The sequence below is a fragment of the Herpailurus yagouaroundi genome, unplaced genomic scaffold (genome assembly GCF_014898765.1).
Source record: "Herpailurus yagouaroundi ecotype Mexico unplaced genomic scaffold, PumYag 163, whole genome shotgun sequence".
Taxonomy (NCBI): Eukaryota; Metazoa; Chordata; class Mammalia; order Carnivora; family Felidae; genus Herpailurus; species Herpailurus yagouaroundi.
The window spans coordinates 14,601,774-14,617,259 of record NW_024412404.1 but is presented as its reverse complement, the minus strand read 5'-3'; the positions used below and the strand labels follow the sequence as shown (position 1 = coordinate 14,617,259).

Sequence of the window (15,486 nt, the reverse complement as noted above, 5' to 3'; positions counted from 1 at the left end):
TTTCTTGTTTTACCTGATAGTTTACTGCCTATGTATCTATTCTTAAACAATTGAATTTAAAAATTACCTGTTTTTGAAATTTATTGTAATTGGAATCATTCTAAATGAATCTGTGTGGGTGTGTGTGTATGTATGTCTTCTTTAGTGCAGCAGTATGTTAATAAGATCATCATATTGTTATGTGCAGGTTGACTTTGTTCATCTTCATTATCATATGGTATTTCATTGTGTAAATAAGCCAGTTTGTTTATCTATTCTATAGTTGGTAGTCATTTGGATTATTTACAGTTTTTAATTTTTAATGAGCAATATTGCCAAGAACATTGTTATTTATATTTTACATATGCATACATATTTCTCTTGCATATTTGCCCAGGAATGAAATTACTAGAATCATAGGATATGTATATCTTCAGTTTTTTTTTTAATTTTATAATACCAACTGTTTTCCAGTATTTCCGTATGTTTTCCAATGTGGTGATACTAATGTATATTCTGACCAGCAAGTTTGTCCTGGAAGTTTAGAAAATTTGATTCTGAAATTCTTATGGCAAACAGGGAAGAATAGATATGACATTCTTTTTTTAATTGGAGGGAGGGAGGGAGAGAGAGAGAGAGGGAGAGAGAGAGAGAGAGAGAGAGAGAGAGAGAGAGAATCTTAAGCAGCTCCATGCTCAGTGCAGAGCCCCACTTGGGGCTTGATCTCACGATCCTGAGATCATGACCTGAGCTGAAACCGAGTCGGATGCTGAACCAGCTGAGCCATCCAGGCGCCCCCAAGACAGAACATTCTTGAAGGATAATAACAAAATGAATGACTTGCCTTGTGTATCAGAGTAGACTAAGTTATGTTTTGGTAGCAAACTAAAATCTCAGTGATAAATATACAAAAGATTTATTTTTCATTCCCATTACTTGTCCACTGCAGTTTAGTAGGAAACCCTACTGATTATAGTCACTCAGGAATGCAGGTGCCAAGTTGACTATTGGCCAAGGCAGAGGGAAAAAGAGCTCTGGAGGTTTTTGCACAGGCAGTTGAATGTTCAGCATATCTCTTCTGCTCAGAGATCACAGACTCGAACTAATCATACGGCTCCAGTGAATCCTAAAAGGGCCAGGAAGTGTGATCCTATCAGAATCCTGGGGAGAGGGAAGAACCAGAAATATTTGGCAAAAGTACTAATGACTACGCTACTTTATCAGATATCAAGGCTTATAAAACTATATTAATTAAGACAATGTGCTGTCAACGCAGTATGACTAATAAATCAGTGGAACAAAATCAAAAGTTCAGAAATACATATGTGGAAACTAGCTACTTGCCCTGTGAATCAAAGGAGAAAGTGGACTTTTCAACAAATGATGATTAGGTAATTGGTTATCTGTATAGAAAAAAGAAAAGTAAATTAGATCCCTATGTCATATTATTACCAAAAGTATGAATTTAACTGAGCTGAGATGTGAAATGTGAAAGAAAACTTTTTTAAAAGTTTATTTATTTTTAGAGAGAGACAGATTGTGGGGGGGGGGTGCAGAGAGAGAGAGAGAGAGAGAGAAGGAGAGAAATCCCAAGCAGGCTCCATACTGTCAGCACAGAGCCCAATGAGGGGCTTGAACTCACTAACCGTTATCATGACCTGAGCCAAAATCAAGAGTTGGACACTTAACCAATTAAGCCACCTAGGCACCTGGAAGGAAAACTTTAAGTTTTAGAAGAAAATATGAAAGAATAGCATGACCTCAGGGATAGACAGGATTTATTAAATAAGACATTAAAAATACTAAAAAGAATTGATAACATTTTACTACAGAAAATTCAAGAACTTCTGTTCATCAGAAGACTCTAGTAGAGGGTAAGACCCAAGGCTACACGCCAGGAGGAAATATCGGCAATAAATTATATATCCCACAAAGGATTGGTATGCAGCATAGAACTCCCCAGAGAACTCCTATAAAGAATAAGTAAAAGATAATGGAGTCAGTGGGAAAATGGGAAAAACACATAAACAGGCATTTCTCAGTACAAGAAACCCAAAAGATCTTTAAGAATATGAAAGATTCTTATCCTCCCAAGTAATCTAAGTAATGTCAACCAGGGATGCCTGGTGGCTCAGTCGGTTAAGCATCTGTCTCTTGATTTTCGGCTCAGGTCATGGTCTCACGGCTTGTGGGTTCAAGCCCCTTGTTGGGCTCAGTGCTGACAGTGTGAGCCTGTTTGAGATTCTCTCTCTCTCTCTCTCTCTCTCTCTCTTTCTGCTCCTCCCCCACTTGTGTGCACACGTGTGCATGCGTTTTCTCTCTCTCTCTTTCTCTTTCTCTCAGAATAAATAGATGACTTTTTAAAAAAAGAGAAAAAAAGGAATTAAAGTAAATCAATACCCTTTAGATTAATAGAAAATTTAAAATTGGATAAAATTGTTACCCGAAAGGTGGAATAATAACTTATATACACTTGCTGGTTGGAATATAAATTGATACCACTACTTAGGGAAATATTTTGTCATTACATTTTTCAGGTAAAATTGAAGTAGCATATACCCTACCATTCAGTAATTCTACTCCTAGATACATATTGTAGAAAACTTCCTTGTATATACATATCAGAAGATATATTTGAGAATGTCCAAAGTAGTATTTTTGTGATTATAGAAAAATGGAAACAACCCATTCCAACTATAATAGAATATAATAGAATAGGTTTAAAAATTATGGTTTATTCCTAAAGTAAAACACTGTAGTAGTGAACATGAATAACCTGTAGCTACATATATCAGCTTGGATTAATCACAAAAACATTACAGTGAAGCAAGTCACAGAAGATTATATAAACTATGATTCCATTTATATACAAAGTAAAAATGGGCAGAACTAAACAACATGTTGTTCAGGGATACATATATGTGAGAAAGAGGGAATGATTTTCATAAAATTCAGGACAGTGGTTATAACTGGAGGGGAGGAGATTATAATCAACTGGGGAGTTTCGCACTGATTAAGTTTTTCATTTCTTAAATTGGTTGTTGGACACATGGGCATTTCTTTTTATTCTTTGGCTAAATATATACATCATGCTTGTTTTTTATTAAAAAAATTTTTTTTGTACATTTATTTATTTTTGAGAGACAGAGAGAGAACACAAGTGGAGGAGGGGTGGAGAGAGAATGAGACACAGAATCTGAAACAGGCTCCAGGCTCTGAGCTCTCAGCACAGACCTGACATGGGGCTTGAACCCACAAATCATGAGATCATGACCTGAGCCGAAGTCAATGCTGAACCGACTGAGCCACCCAGGCATCCCGACTTGTTTTTTATTTAAAGGATGATTTTTTTTTTTAATGTGTATTTAGTTTTGAGAGAGAGACACACACACAGAGCATGAGCGGGGGAGGGGCAGAGAGAGGGAGACAAAGAATCAGAAGCAGGCTCCAGGTTCTGAGCTGTCGTCAGCCCAGAGCCCAACGTGGAGCTCCAACCACGAACTGTGAGATCATGACCTGAGCGAAGTTGGCACTCAACCGACCACCCAGGTGCCCCTGAAGGAGGATTTTTATTACAAGTATAGGAAAGTACTACAGTCATTTTAGAAAAGCACATTGAATTGTAAAGAGAAAAATTGGAAATTGCATCACAGAGGTTGTCATTTCTCTTTATGCCTCCTCTTTGGTCAATGATATTTCTAGTAATAAGTCACATATAGTAAAAAGAATATTTTTTTTCCAGACCCCTAAGTTTCCTCTCTATCTCTAGTATCATCCTATTTCATTTGTTTTAACCTAAGAATGTGCTGGAGTGCTATCTTGAAGTTACTCCTTTCTTATAACCTTGAAGTGGCTCCCAATTATTTCTTAAATCACTTAAAAATATATGCTTATAGGCATTTAAAAAACTAGTTTCATACTTTTTTTCCCCTTCCTTTCCTTCCTGAGGCACTCTGCATTTCAGCTATGACAGCAGATGGTGTACTTCCTATGACTACATTGCAGATGTTATTCACTTTGCCTGGACCCCTTAGCACCCAAAACAATAACATAACAATAAACAACACATCCCTTTAAAATAAAACCACATCTAGTCCTTTCAGAATTCCATTTCAGAAACATATCTTCTTAATGAAGTTTTCAAAATGTTACCTCTATCTAGAACCATGATTGTTTTACTTAACAGTATTTAGCATGGCTGAATGAGTTTTTGGAAAGGTGGCTCAGCTTTTCTTCCCTGTTGGTATTCCTTATAGTGCTTGCACCATAATATAAATACATAACTTTTCTGGGTTCATATATTCTTTTAGTAGTCCTTGGATTTTAGTTACAGAGTTTTGTGTACTTGCCTTTTTCTTCACTTTTTTCTTTTTGTCTTTTGTGCTCTCACTCTTGTTCTACTTGAGATTTTCATCGTGACTTTTGGGTTTACACTTTTTTTAGTAGGTCCACTTAATATAGGCTGCTTTATGCCAGATTTAGTTAAGGAAGGGTGAGGTGTATGTGTGTGGTGGGGGTCGGCAGGAGTTGATGATGGGAAGATCTGCTGAAGAGTCAAAGCCTGGGATTCTGTCAAGCAGAGTAGTTATCTGGTATCCTACAATTAAGTTACATGTTAACTTTGTGGTGTCCCAGTGTGGGTGGAATTCAGTATATTTAAGTCCCATTTTTTCTCTGTCTCCTGTTTAAAAATTAGATGAATGTTTGGTGAAGCAAGTAAGAATTCCTTTTTGCTGGTACTTGGTGACCTGTTTGCATTCTTTAATGCTAAGTTTCAAATGTAAAATTTTAATTTCATAGATATTTTTCAAAACACAAAACTCCAAAATTCCTGTATTTGAGGTACTCTATCAGCACTTGCTCATTCTATAAAGTCAGAATTCTTTTATGTTGGAACATAATTGTTTAGCTCTAGAACTCAATGTTAAGAACAAAAAAGAGACACACACATGTTCCTAGATAAATCAAAAGCTAGCCAACTTTCCCTTAATCTAATGTTTTGGATGAAGGATTTGCCCTTCTAAGTCTGGCTGGAAGATGTGTATCCCTGTTTTTTTTTTCTCCACTTTTTACTTTACCTTGCACCAATCTTTAAAATGCTTTTACTGTTGGTCTTATGTAAACACCTTTTGTTTAATGTTTTTACTTTTTCTTCTGCTGTCTGAATGTTTGTCAATGTTCTTGTGCCTTGTGACCTTCACCAGGTACCATAGTGTATGTTGTATCTAGAGCTTATAATTGCTTTTTGGAGGTTTATACGTAATATTTAGGATAATCCATTTGGTCCTGTAAAAATATATTGGGTTATTTTTCTGCATTACTTGATACTAAGTTGCTAACCTAATTTCAGCCTCAAAGTTTTGCATGCAAATTATTAATGATCACTTTCATTAAAAATAATTTGTCAGTGTGTCTTTCTTCTTATTTTGAGCCACAATGCATTTTAACTGACTTAACAAAAAGATTTGTGGGCTAATTACTCTGTCCCTTCTGAATCTCCAAATTTATTCCCATCTAGTGTTACTAAAAGGTATTTCCTGACCTGAACTGTTGTCATGCCTATAGCCCAGAACTCTTATTTATTATTCATATTGAATCTGCCCTTATGTCCCCAGCCCCCAGGGTATGACTTTGGTGTTGGCTTATTTATTTATCTCTGTCCAGGGGAGGAAATCCGTCCTCTGTACTTAGTATGCCACAATGATTTTGTTCTCCTTCCAGGGATTGTACTAGAGGCTTTGCAGTGTGCCAAGATGTAGGACAGAGTGTTTTTTGTTATAGGCAAAGAAGAATGCTTCATTGATTGATTAAATTCAACAAATCTCCTCAATTAGTGATTTTTCTTTTAAGAATGTTAGTACAAGGCATCAAAGCCAGAGAATGGTGGTGATGGTGAGGGGTAGGTGAGGAGGAAATAGGTTTTTGTGTATAAAATGTCCTGTAATGTAAGTTTGTATCTGTACAGCAGTAAGACTGTTCAAAAGGGGCAGGAAAGTCTGTGTTCTGCTGATAGCCCATCAGTTAATTGGGGGGGGGGGGCCAATTGAGAGTTCAGAGAATAAATGCCTCAATATATTTTGTGTGTACCATGTAGCTGTTCCTCTACTGGAAAGCATAAGCACAGGGAGTAAAGTGGTATAAGAAATTACTCATTGCGCATTATCAGTCCAGTCCTTTTTTTGGTAGATTATTGGAACAGAAGGTTCTTCATTGTCCTGTGGTCATGGCCAATATCAGAGAATAGTAAATCCATTATGTTGGACTATTTAAACCAGAAAATTAGATTTCTAATAGGTTACCTGGAGATTTTAGCTAGTAATCAACAGACTCACATGAGGAAGGTATATCCCTGTCTAATGCAAATATCATTTACTTGAGTTGAACTTCTTTGTTTTGCTTTTCTCTGGGGTATGAGTATATTTGTGTGGTCTTTTGGTTAATCTTTCTTAGTCTTAAAGGCCTATTAGGCTGTACCTAAATATTCTCAACTAATTTAACCATTGATAAACTTGGAAAGTATAAAGTTGAGTCTTTCATCCTTTTTAAAATTTGGAGTTTAGAATTTTACATGATATTCAAATAGAGGGTTATGACTGCAAGGAAAAACATAGTAGATCATCATGATTCTTTCCTTTCCAGAATTTATGGCAGAGCCTGAAACTTATACAATCTCAAAATCTTTGTGCATGTCCAGAAGGGTCCCCCTTTTCATTTCCCCTGTGGGGTAAGTGGTTATGGTATTGATTGTCAAAATTTGATTTAAATACTGTTGGTAATCTCTAAGGTCCTGCATTTTTGATCTTGACAAAAATTAGCAAATTGACTATTATATTTTGTAAAATTTCAACATTAGTTTATGATTTCCTACTAAAAGCAATACCATCCTCTGGTGAATTTGGCCTGTCTCTGCTCTTTGGCTCTCTGTCTAGTGTCTTGAAGTCTTGGTATTTCTTTCTGTGTCTGTCTTTGTGTGTATGTGGGCGTGTCTCTTTTGCAGAGGTAGCACAAATGAGTGTGATAGGTAGTTTATGATCATCTTTTAACTTCACCACTGCAAGTCCAAAGTATTGGGTTATGAATTGAGTGTAAAAAAACCCAAAACTCATGGGGAGATATGGTATCGACAATTGGATTTACTTAAAGGGACTGATACAGGATATGCAGATAATTTTATAATCCGGAAATCCAGAAGGTAGGTATTTTTAGACATAAGGTTAAAGAATCCCAAGGGAGAAACTAGCCAGCTGTTCTCTGTCTTCCCCAATGTTGGAGCAAGAATTTCTATTAAACTGACTGGATATTTGATGATATATTAAGGAATTATTATTACCTTTTTTTAGTGTGGTAATTATAGTATGATTAAATTTTAAACAAAGATTTCTTATGTTTTAGAGGCATATCCAAAATATTTATAGATGAATAATGTCTAGTATTTGATTGAGAATGATCTGGGAATGGGATGAGTGGGTGGGTTGTATATATGAAATGAGATTGGCCACAGTTGTTAAAGATAGATAATAGGTACATAGGAGTTTGTTGTGCTATTTTGTCTACCCTTGTATGTTTGAGATTTTCTACAATAAAACATTAAAAATCCAATGTTACTAGTTTGGATGCCAAAATGGTAAACATTTACATGTTCTTTTCCCCGCTTGAAAGAGAATGTTTGAGATTCTTTTGAACACATAAAACTAGTGAAAATTCTCTTTTCTAGTAGTACTCAAGGAGTAGTAGCTCCTTTATCTTTTTTTCAGAGGGTTGTTTTTACAAACAGGCTTGATTGGTCACATTGAGGCTTACAATTTATTTAAGTCTATGATTTCTAGGAGGTGTGGAGAAAAGGAGTGATTATGAGAGCAAAATGATGAGAGGTTTGGAAAGCCCGGGTCAAGAAGAGAAACCCTAAGAACTGAGTTAGTAGCAGTGCATAAAATGTATTGTGTCTTTGCACAATACATTTTGTTGGACACCCTCCAGGAATGAGTTGGACTGCTAACTTTCCAAAGACCTAGGGCCCAGAACGCATCACATTTAGCTGTAGCCCTTCTTCTTGACTCCCATCTTCTCTACTCATGACTTTTTTTTAGAAGGCTAAGGCTAGGCTAAGAAATCCTGAGAGAGAAATAAACAGCTGTTCCTGCCTAAAGACAAAAGTCTGTGTTTTAGGGGGGAAAAAAACTGAAGCAACAGCTGCATTTGTAGATGCCAAAGCACAAAGAGTTTCTGTCTGTATGGCACTTTTATCTTATTTACATGGTTTTTACTAATCCAGATAATTATGAGCTCCTGTGGGTAGAATTGTTTGCTACATGATCCAAGAGAAATGGGTGGAGAAGCACCTGCTTTTAGTCATTAAAGTCTTGTTGCTTTTGCACTGCATCCAAAAAAATAGTTAACAGACAAAAAGTAATTTGCCTTTTCCTGAGAATGAAAAGGAAGACCTCTTTGGTTTCACTTTGTGAAGAAGAGCAGAGAGAAACCTCAAAGGTGGGTTTTCTCTGTTAATTGAAATGAAACCATCAGGACCCCATAGGGAAAAATGATTCCTGGGTTTTGGTTCTTCCTGCCCTTTCTCACTCCCTGCCGCAGAACTCAGCAATTGGAAGAATACCAGTTTTTGTTCCTTATTGGTCCTACCACCTGTTCTTACTTCTGAACTAAATGTTCTTGGCTTTCTTTGGTGTGAACAGGATCTCCCTCTGGGAAAGGTGGCAGGAGGGTGAAAAAGGGAGCAGGAGGAGGCCCGTTCCAGCCCTGTGCTCATGTGAGAGGGACACACAGGGGTTAGTGTGCTGCCCTAACAGAGGGGCTTTGTACTACAGCTTCTTCCAGAGCTACAGCTCCACAGATGCATGCTGGGAGCGCTCAGGCTGCTTTATTCCTGATACACTTGCTTTTTCCTAACAATAGCAGAGCAAGACTGATAACAATAATTACAATAAAATAAAGAAGATGCAGGCATTCTGAATACATTCAGATACTCAGTGTGTATGGAGAAAGTTGCCTGTAATTAAGAGATGAGAAAAGAATATAGTTTGGAGATGTTGATGCCACTGAACACAAGAGTCAGATCTGTTGTTGCATATCGAGTGTGGATATAAGCAGAGCTCTGACTATGTCTTTTCCTTTCTGTGTTGAAACCCTTCTTATCTAATCATGGGAAATCTGCCTCTCTTGAGTAAGAGCAACAGAAAGAGAAGTGGTTTGTCCTTCTTACCCAGATTTCAGAGACTAGGGAGGTAGTTCAAGGTAGATGGCATTTCTGACGCACGGTCAGTAGCAGACAGGCTCCTTAGTAACCTAAAATATAATAATAATGATAATGATGTTGATGATAATGATAATGATGATGACAGCTAATACTTATAGCCAGGCATTAGTCTAAGATATAGATAGACAGGTAGATAGAGAAAAAGATAATTTATTTAATCTGTAAATAACCCTAGGAGATAACTACTATTACTGATCGATATTTATTTATTTATTTATTTATTTATTTATTTATTTATTATTTAAAATGTTCAAAGTCTGTTTATTTTGAGAGAGAGATAGCGTGAGCATGGAAGGGGGTAGAGAGAGAGGAAGAGAGAGAGAGAGAATTCCAAGCAGGCTCTGCACTGTCAGTGCACAGCCCGACACGTGACTGGAACTAATGAAACCATGATCATGACCTGAGCCAAAAACAAGAGTCAGACGCTTAACCAACTGAGCCACCTAGGCACCCCAACCCACTAATCCTCTTTTAAAATTTTGTTTTGTTTTGTTTGTTTATTCTTTGAGAGAGAGAGAGAGAGAATGAGCACAAGCAGAGGAGGGCAGAGAGAGGGTGACACAGAATCTTAAGTAGGCTCCAGGCTCTGAGCTGTCACACAGAGCCCGACACGGGGCTCAAACTCATGAACCGCGAGATCATGACCTGAGCCAAAGTAGGACGGTTAACCGAGCCAGCCAGGGGGCCCCACCTGCTAATCCTCTTTTAGAGGTACCTGGGTGGCTCAGTCAGTTAAGTGTCCAGCTCTTGATCTTGGCTTAGGTCATGATCTCATGGTTCATGGGATTGAGCCCCACTTATGGCTCTGCACTGACAGCGTGGAGCCTGCTTGGGATTCTCTCTCTCTCCCTCTCTCTTTGCCCCTCCCCCCTCACTCTCTATCTGTCAAAATAAATTGAAAGAAAGAAAGAAAGAAAGAAAGGAAAAGAAAAGAAAAGAAAAGAAAAGAAAAGAAAAGAAAAGAAAAGAAAGAAACTGGGGGTGCCTGGCTGGCTGTCAGTAGAGTATGTGACTCTTGATCTATGGGTCATGAGTTTGAGCCCCATGTTAGGCATAGAGATTACTTAAAAATAAAATCTTAAAAAAAAAAAAGGCAACTGAAGACTAGAGAAGTTAAGTAACTTTTCTAAGGTCATAGAAATGGTAAATTTTGGACTGGGGCTTGGGATCCAGATAGTTTGGTTCCATAGTCCATGCTCTTAATTATTACTCTATGCCATCTCTCAGTGGAGCCCTGTCCTTTCTCAAGCAGGGTCATCTGAACCACAGAACACAGTAAGTGCCTTGAGTGACTGTTCTTTTAATTCTCTCTGGATGATAACATAACAACTATTATACATAGGAGAGAAGTTAGTTCATTAGTAATGGTTGATGCCTTAGAGTATTAGGGCTTAATTCTTGAGGGAACTCAGTTGAGAAAGACTAAAGGGGCTGTAGTTTGCAAATATCACATTTGTACAGAACTATCCTGGAAGTCATTTCCCACTGGTTTGTTTTGGAAGCAGTTTTGGACTCTGGACAAAGGACCAAACCTCATCCATCTCTTGCTCTAGAGATAGAGCCTTTGTCAGCACTAATATCTCAGTAATATCTTAGCATTAACAATTGAGAAGAGCAGCAGGTTGGGATATGATAGTGGCCACTGCTTCTTTTCCTACCTTTTCCTTTGTTTCCCTCTTCCTCTGTTTCAAAATCACTTGGTATAGATATATCAGTTGTCTTCTGAGAATGTTTAACTGTGGACCTAGACCTTTCCTTTTGGTGTAGTTTAATGGTCACTAATAGACATTCTTCTATTTCTAGTAACAAATTATGGAAGGTCCTGTCTTGCCTTTACTTGATTTTAAAATAGATTTGTGAAAAATGTCTAGGTTAATCCAAAGTAATTTGAAGCAATTATAAAAGATTTTCCCCCAGCTCCTAGCTTATTAAATAATACTAAATATGTATTACTAATACTGTCATCTCCATATCATATGGAATCATTTGTAGGGAAATAATAGCAGGTTATGTAGCAAATTGTTCTTGAGCTGCTGTTGGGATAGATGCTCAATGTGTAAGAGGAGGAACAATGCTAGTAAGAAAGTAGAATGAGGAGAGCCACCTGGATGGCTCAGTCGGTTGAACATTCGACTTTGGCTCAGGTCATGATCTTGTGGTTCAGTGAGTTCTAGCCCTGCACTGGGTCGTGTGCTGACAGCTTGGAGCCTGAAGCCTGCTTCAGATTCTGTGTCTCCCTCTCTCTCTGCCCCTCCCCTGTTCAGGCTCTGTCTCTCTCCCTCTCTCAAAAATAAATAAACATTAAAAATTAAAAAAAAAGAAAGTAGAATGAGGGAAAAACAGTTCCAACTTTTATTTTTAATTTTTTTTTTCAACGTTTATTTATTTTTTGGGACAGAGAGAGACAGAGCATGAACAGGGGAAGGGCAGAGAGAGAGGGAGACACAGAATCGGAAACAGGCTCCAGGCTCTGAGCCATCAGCCCAGAGCCTGACGCGGGGCTCGAACTCACGGACCATGAGATCGTGACCTGGCTGAAGTCGGACGCTTAACCGACTGCGCCACCCAGGCGCCCCAGTTCCAACTTTTAATTAGCAGAATGAAGTTCAATCCCATTTTGTTTTAACCAGTTATACTACCTTAGGAAAATTATATTTCCTTAGGAAAATTTTTCAACTTTTCTAGGTGGTTCTTTATCTGCTTTAAAAAAGAGGGGACTTGGGGCGCCTGGGTGGCGCAGTCGGTTAAGCGTCCGACTTCAGCCAGGTCACGATCTCGCGGTCCGTGAGTTCGAGCCCCGCGTCGGGCTCTGGGCTGATGGCTCAGAGCCTGGAGCCTGTTTCCGATTCTGTGTCTCCCTCTCTCTCTGCCCCTCCCCCGTTCATGCTCTGTCTCTCTCTGTCCCAAAAATAAATAAATGTTGAAAAAAAAATTTAAAAAAGAGGGGACTTGATAATATTTTTCCTTAGTAAGATCTACCCATATTACATCATTCATTCATCCATTCATCCATCCATTCAAAACTAGTTATTGGTTGCCCTCTATATGCCAGTACCCTTCTAGGTGTTGAGAGTGAGTAGTAGAGTAGAGAATTAAAGGGCAAAAAATTTTTGTACTCAGACTTAGAGAGTGTAGTCAGACAATAAATAAGTAAAATACGTGGTGTTATAGATGATAATAAGTGCTACAGAGAAAAATAAAACAGGTAAGCGTAGGAGGTTTGGGGAAGTGGGGGTGGAGCTTGCAATTTTAAAAAGAGTGATCAGGAAATACTATATTGAGAGGGTAATTGAATAAAAATTTGGAGAGAGTGAATGACTGAGCTACTGATAGTTCAAGTAAGATGAGGAACAAGATTTGACCATTCTAAATTGGTGGGGCCTCCTATTCTTAGATCACATAGGTAGGTTTATAAAATGGTCTCATTTCTGGTCTCATTAGTAAGTCTGAAAAATAACCATGTCTTTTTTTTTTTTTTATAAAGAAAGTACTGGTAAGAATTTCAAGTCAGTGACATCCTTTGTTATGTTGATATGTAACTCATCATTGAATTTGTTGCTTATCTGGGTGGTTTAGTGAGGATCTGGGCCATGTGATGTCAAAGGAGCATATTCTAATTTATGTTGGGAAGGTCCAATACCACTCGAGAAGTACTCATCAAACCAGGTGCCACTTGTTGCCACTCTCTGTTTCTATTCTCTGAACATCACATTCATCATTGGTTCAGATCAGGTAAAGATGCTGAAGATGGGTAATTTGATCACATTAAAATTTAAAAACTGCTCCACATAAAAGACACTAGAAGACTGGGAAGAAGATATTTGCCACAAATCATATTTGCAAAAGACCCAGAAAAACTAGATGTAGTTTGAAAGACTAAAATTAACTAGTCCAACTGTATTTATTAATTGCTGACAAGAATAAGGGGAAATTTATTTATATTCATCTGTTACTGGAAGTATAAGTTGACATAGCCTCTTTATAATAGCAAAAATTTGAGACTGCCAAAATTTCAATAAAGAAATGGATAAATATATGTTGTATAGACCTGGTAAAACACAATACAGCAGCAAAAAGGGATGAACCGTGTGTGTGTGTGTGTGTGTGTGTGTGTGTGTGTAAATTATGGATAGATCTCAAAAATAATGCTGAATTTAAAAAAGTAAGTCAGTGTGATACTTTGTATACAAACAAAAAATGCACATAAAAGTGCACTATGTATTATATAAGAATACGTATATACACACACATATATAGACACACACACATATGAACACACACATATACTTACACATATGTATACAGAAGCGTTAAAAACAGAAAATTGTGCAACAAACTCATGATAGTGAGTGGCTGGTAGAGAGTGGGTGGTCTTAAAAGGGACTTTATCTTTTTTTTTTTTGAAAGAGAGAGAGCTTGGGGCGGGGGACACAAGTAAGGGAGGGGCAGAGAGAGAGAGAGAGAGAATCACAGGAGGGCAGAAGGAGAGAGAGAGAGAGAGATAGAAAGAGAGAAGCGGGGCTCACCCAAAGCAGGGCTCAAGCTTACCTGATGTGGGACTCAAACTCACGAATCGTGAGATCATGACCTGAGACTAAGTCAAATGCTTAACGACTGAGCCACCCAGGTGCCCAGGACATTAGCTTTATATGTAGATTGGGATTAAACATAATGGAATGTTTATTTCTGGGTATTAGACAAGTAGATATTTGCTATATTATTCTTTGTAATTTCAGTAATTTTATTTTTTTATTTTTATTTGAGTAATTAAAAATTTTTTTTAATGTTTATTTTGAGAGGGAGAGTGCTAGCGGGGGAGGGTCAGAGACAGAGGAGAGGGAGACACAGAACCTGAAGCAAGCTCCAGGCTCTGAGCTGTCAGCACAGAACCCAGTGTGAGGCTTGAACTCACAAATCATGAGATCATGACCTGAGCCAGTCGGGTGATTAACCGACTGAGCCACCCAGGCACCCCTTGAGTAATTTTAAATTAAAAGAAGGGGCTAAGTTTAATAGGATGAGCCCCCAGAGAATAATTTACCAAACCATTTATATATAATTTGCCTTTATTTACTGTGAATCATCTACCTCTATCTGTGTCAGAGGAAATGAGGTACCCAATTACATTAACTCATGACAGTGGTCTATGACAGATGGAAGAGCAAGGATCCTTACTAGCACAGATTATACCCTTTATTCTGACACTTGATTTTTTACTTTTTTAGTACTAGCTGCAAGCAGATCAACTCATGGAAAATACGTTTGGTTCCAATGTTATAAGCATGGAGATGCTAGCTTGACAGATTGGGATGTATAGAAGCTTAATAACATCATTGTGTTTTTTCCCTTGTCTAACCTCTTTCCTACAGGGAATCTTTAACCAGTTTCAGTGTAGTAGTGAAAAAGTGCTTCCATCTGACACTCTCCGCAGTGCTCTGGCAAAGACCTTCCAGGATGAACAGCGTTTCCAGCTGGGAATTATGGATGATGCTGCAGAGTGCTTTGTAAGTGTTGGCCTCTGGCCCTCTCTGATATGGGGTGAGACTGTTGATGGTCTCCATCAGGGACTAGGTACTTTACTGTAGTATTTACTCTGTCCCTGGTCTCTCAATTAGAGCTAGGAATTTCCCTAGTTTCTCAAAGCTCTAGGGTGACTCTGCTAATACAGTAGGAATTGTAGAATAGGTTTATTCTTTCTCCTTTGGGCTTAACAGTAGTTTTGTGCTTGCCATGGCATAAAACATTGGTCTCACCTTCAAAGGAGACAGGACTCATTAAAATACAAATTGCTGTGTCACACTCCATTGAATTTCTGATTCAGTAGGTCTAGATTAGGGCCCGAGAATATCTAGCTCTAACAAGTTTCCAGGTGATGCTAATACAGATGCTGCTGGTCTGGAGACCATCACACTTTATGAACTCCTACATTACTAAAGATAATTAAACAGAATAACTGAGTCCCTAGCACAGGCATGATGTGCTATTTAGATAGCTAGATTGCTCACAGTGACTTTTAGTAGAAGACTCTTCTGAACTCTGGGTTCTCTCAGTCAACCTTCAAAAGACTCTCTGTCTTTAGACTCTTTCTGCCTGTTGTTAAAAAAAGTTCGAGAGTGATATATATTCTATTACAGGGCAAAATGTCACCAAAGTCAGAGGTACTCCTGACAAACTGGATTACTTATATATTGCTGGTGGAAATGTAAAATGATATAGCCACCCTGGAAAACAGTTTG

The 15,486-nt window shown here is 38.0% G+C and overlaps 1 protein-coding gene across 21 annotated transcripts in view; it reads left to right on the top strand.

The window, feature by feature from the left end:
- Positions 1-15,486, top strand: part of USP54 (ubiquitin specific peptidase 54) — a 137,841-nt gene that overhangs the window by 82,584 nt on the left and 39,771 nt on the right. For 20 of the 21 annotated variants that reach the window (XM_040485390.1, XM_040485391.1, XM_040485388.1 and 17 more), the window contains one exon: positions 14,620-14,754. In XM_040485390.1, the coding sequence (XP_040341324.1) occupies positions 14,620-14,754 (135 nt within the window). Of the gene's footprint in view, positions 1-6,618; positions 6,704-14,619; positions 14,755-15,486 lie in introns of all 21 variants that reach the window. The other variant, XM_040485400.1, reaches the window with a different exon arrangement.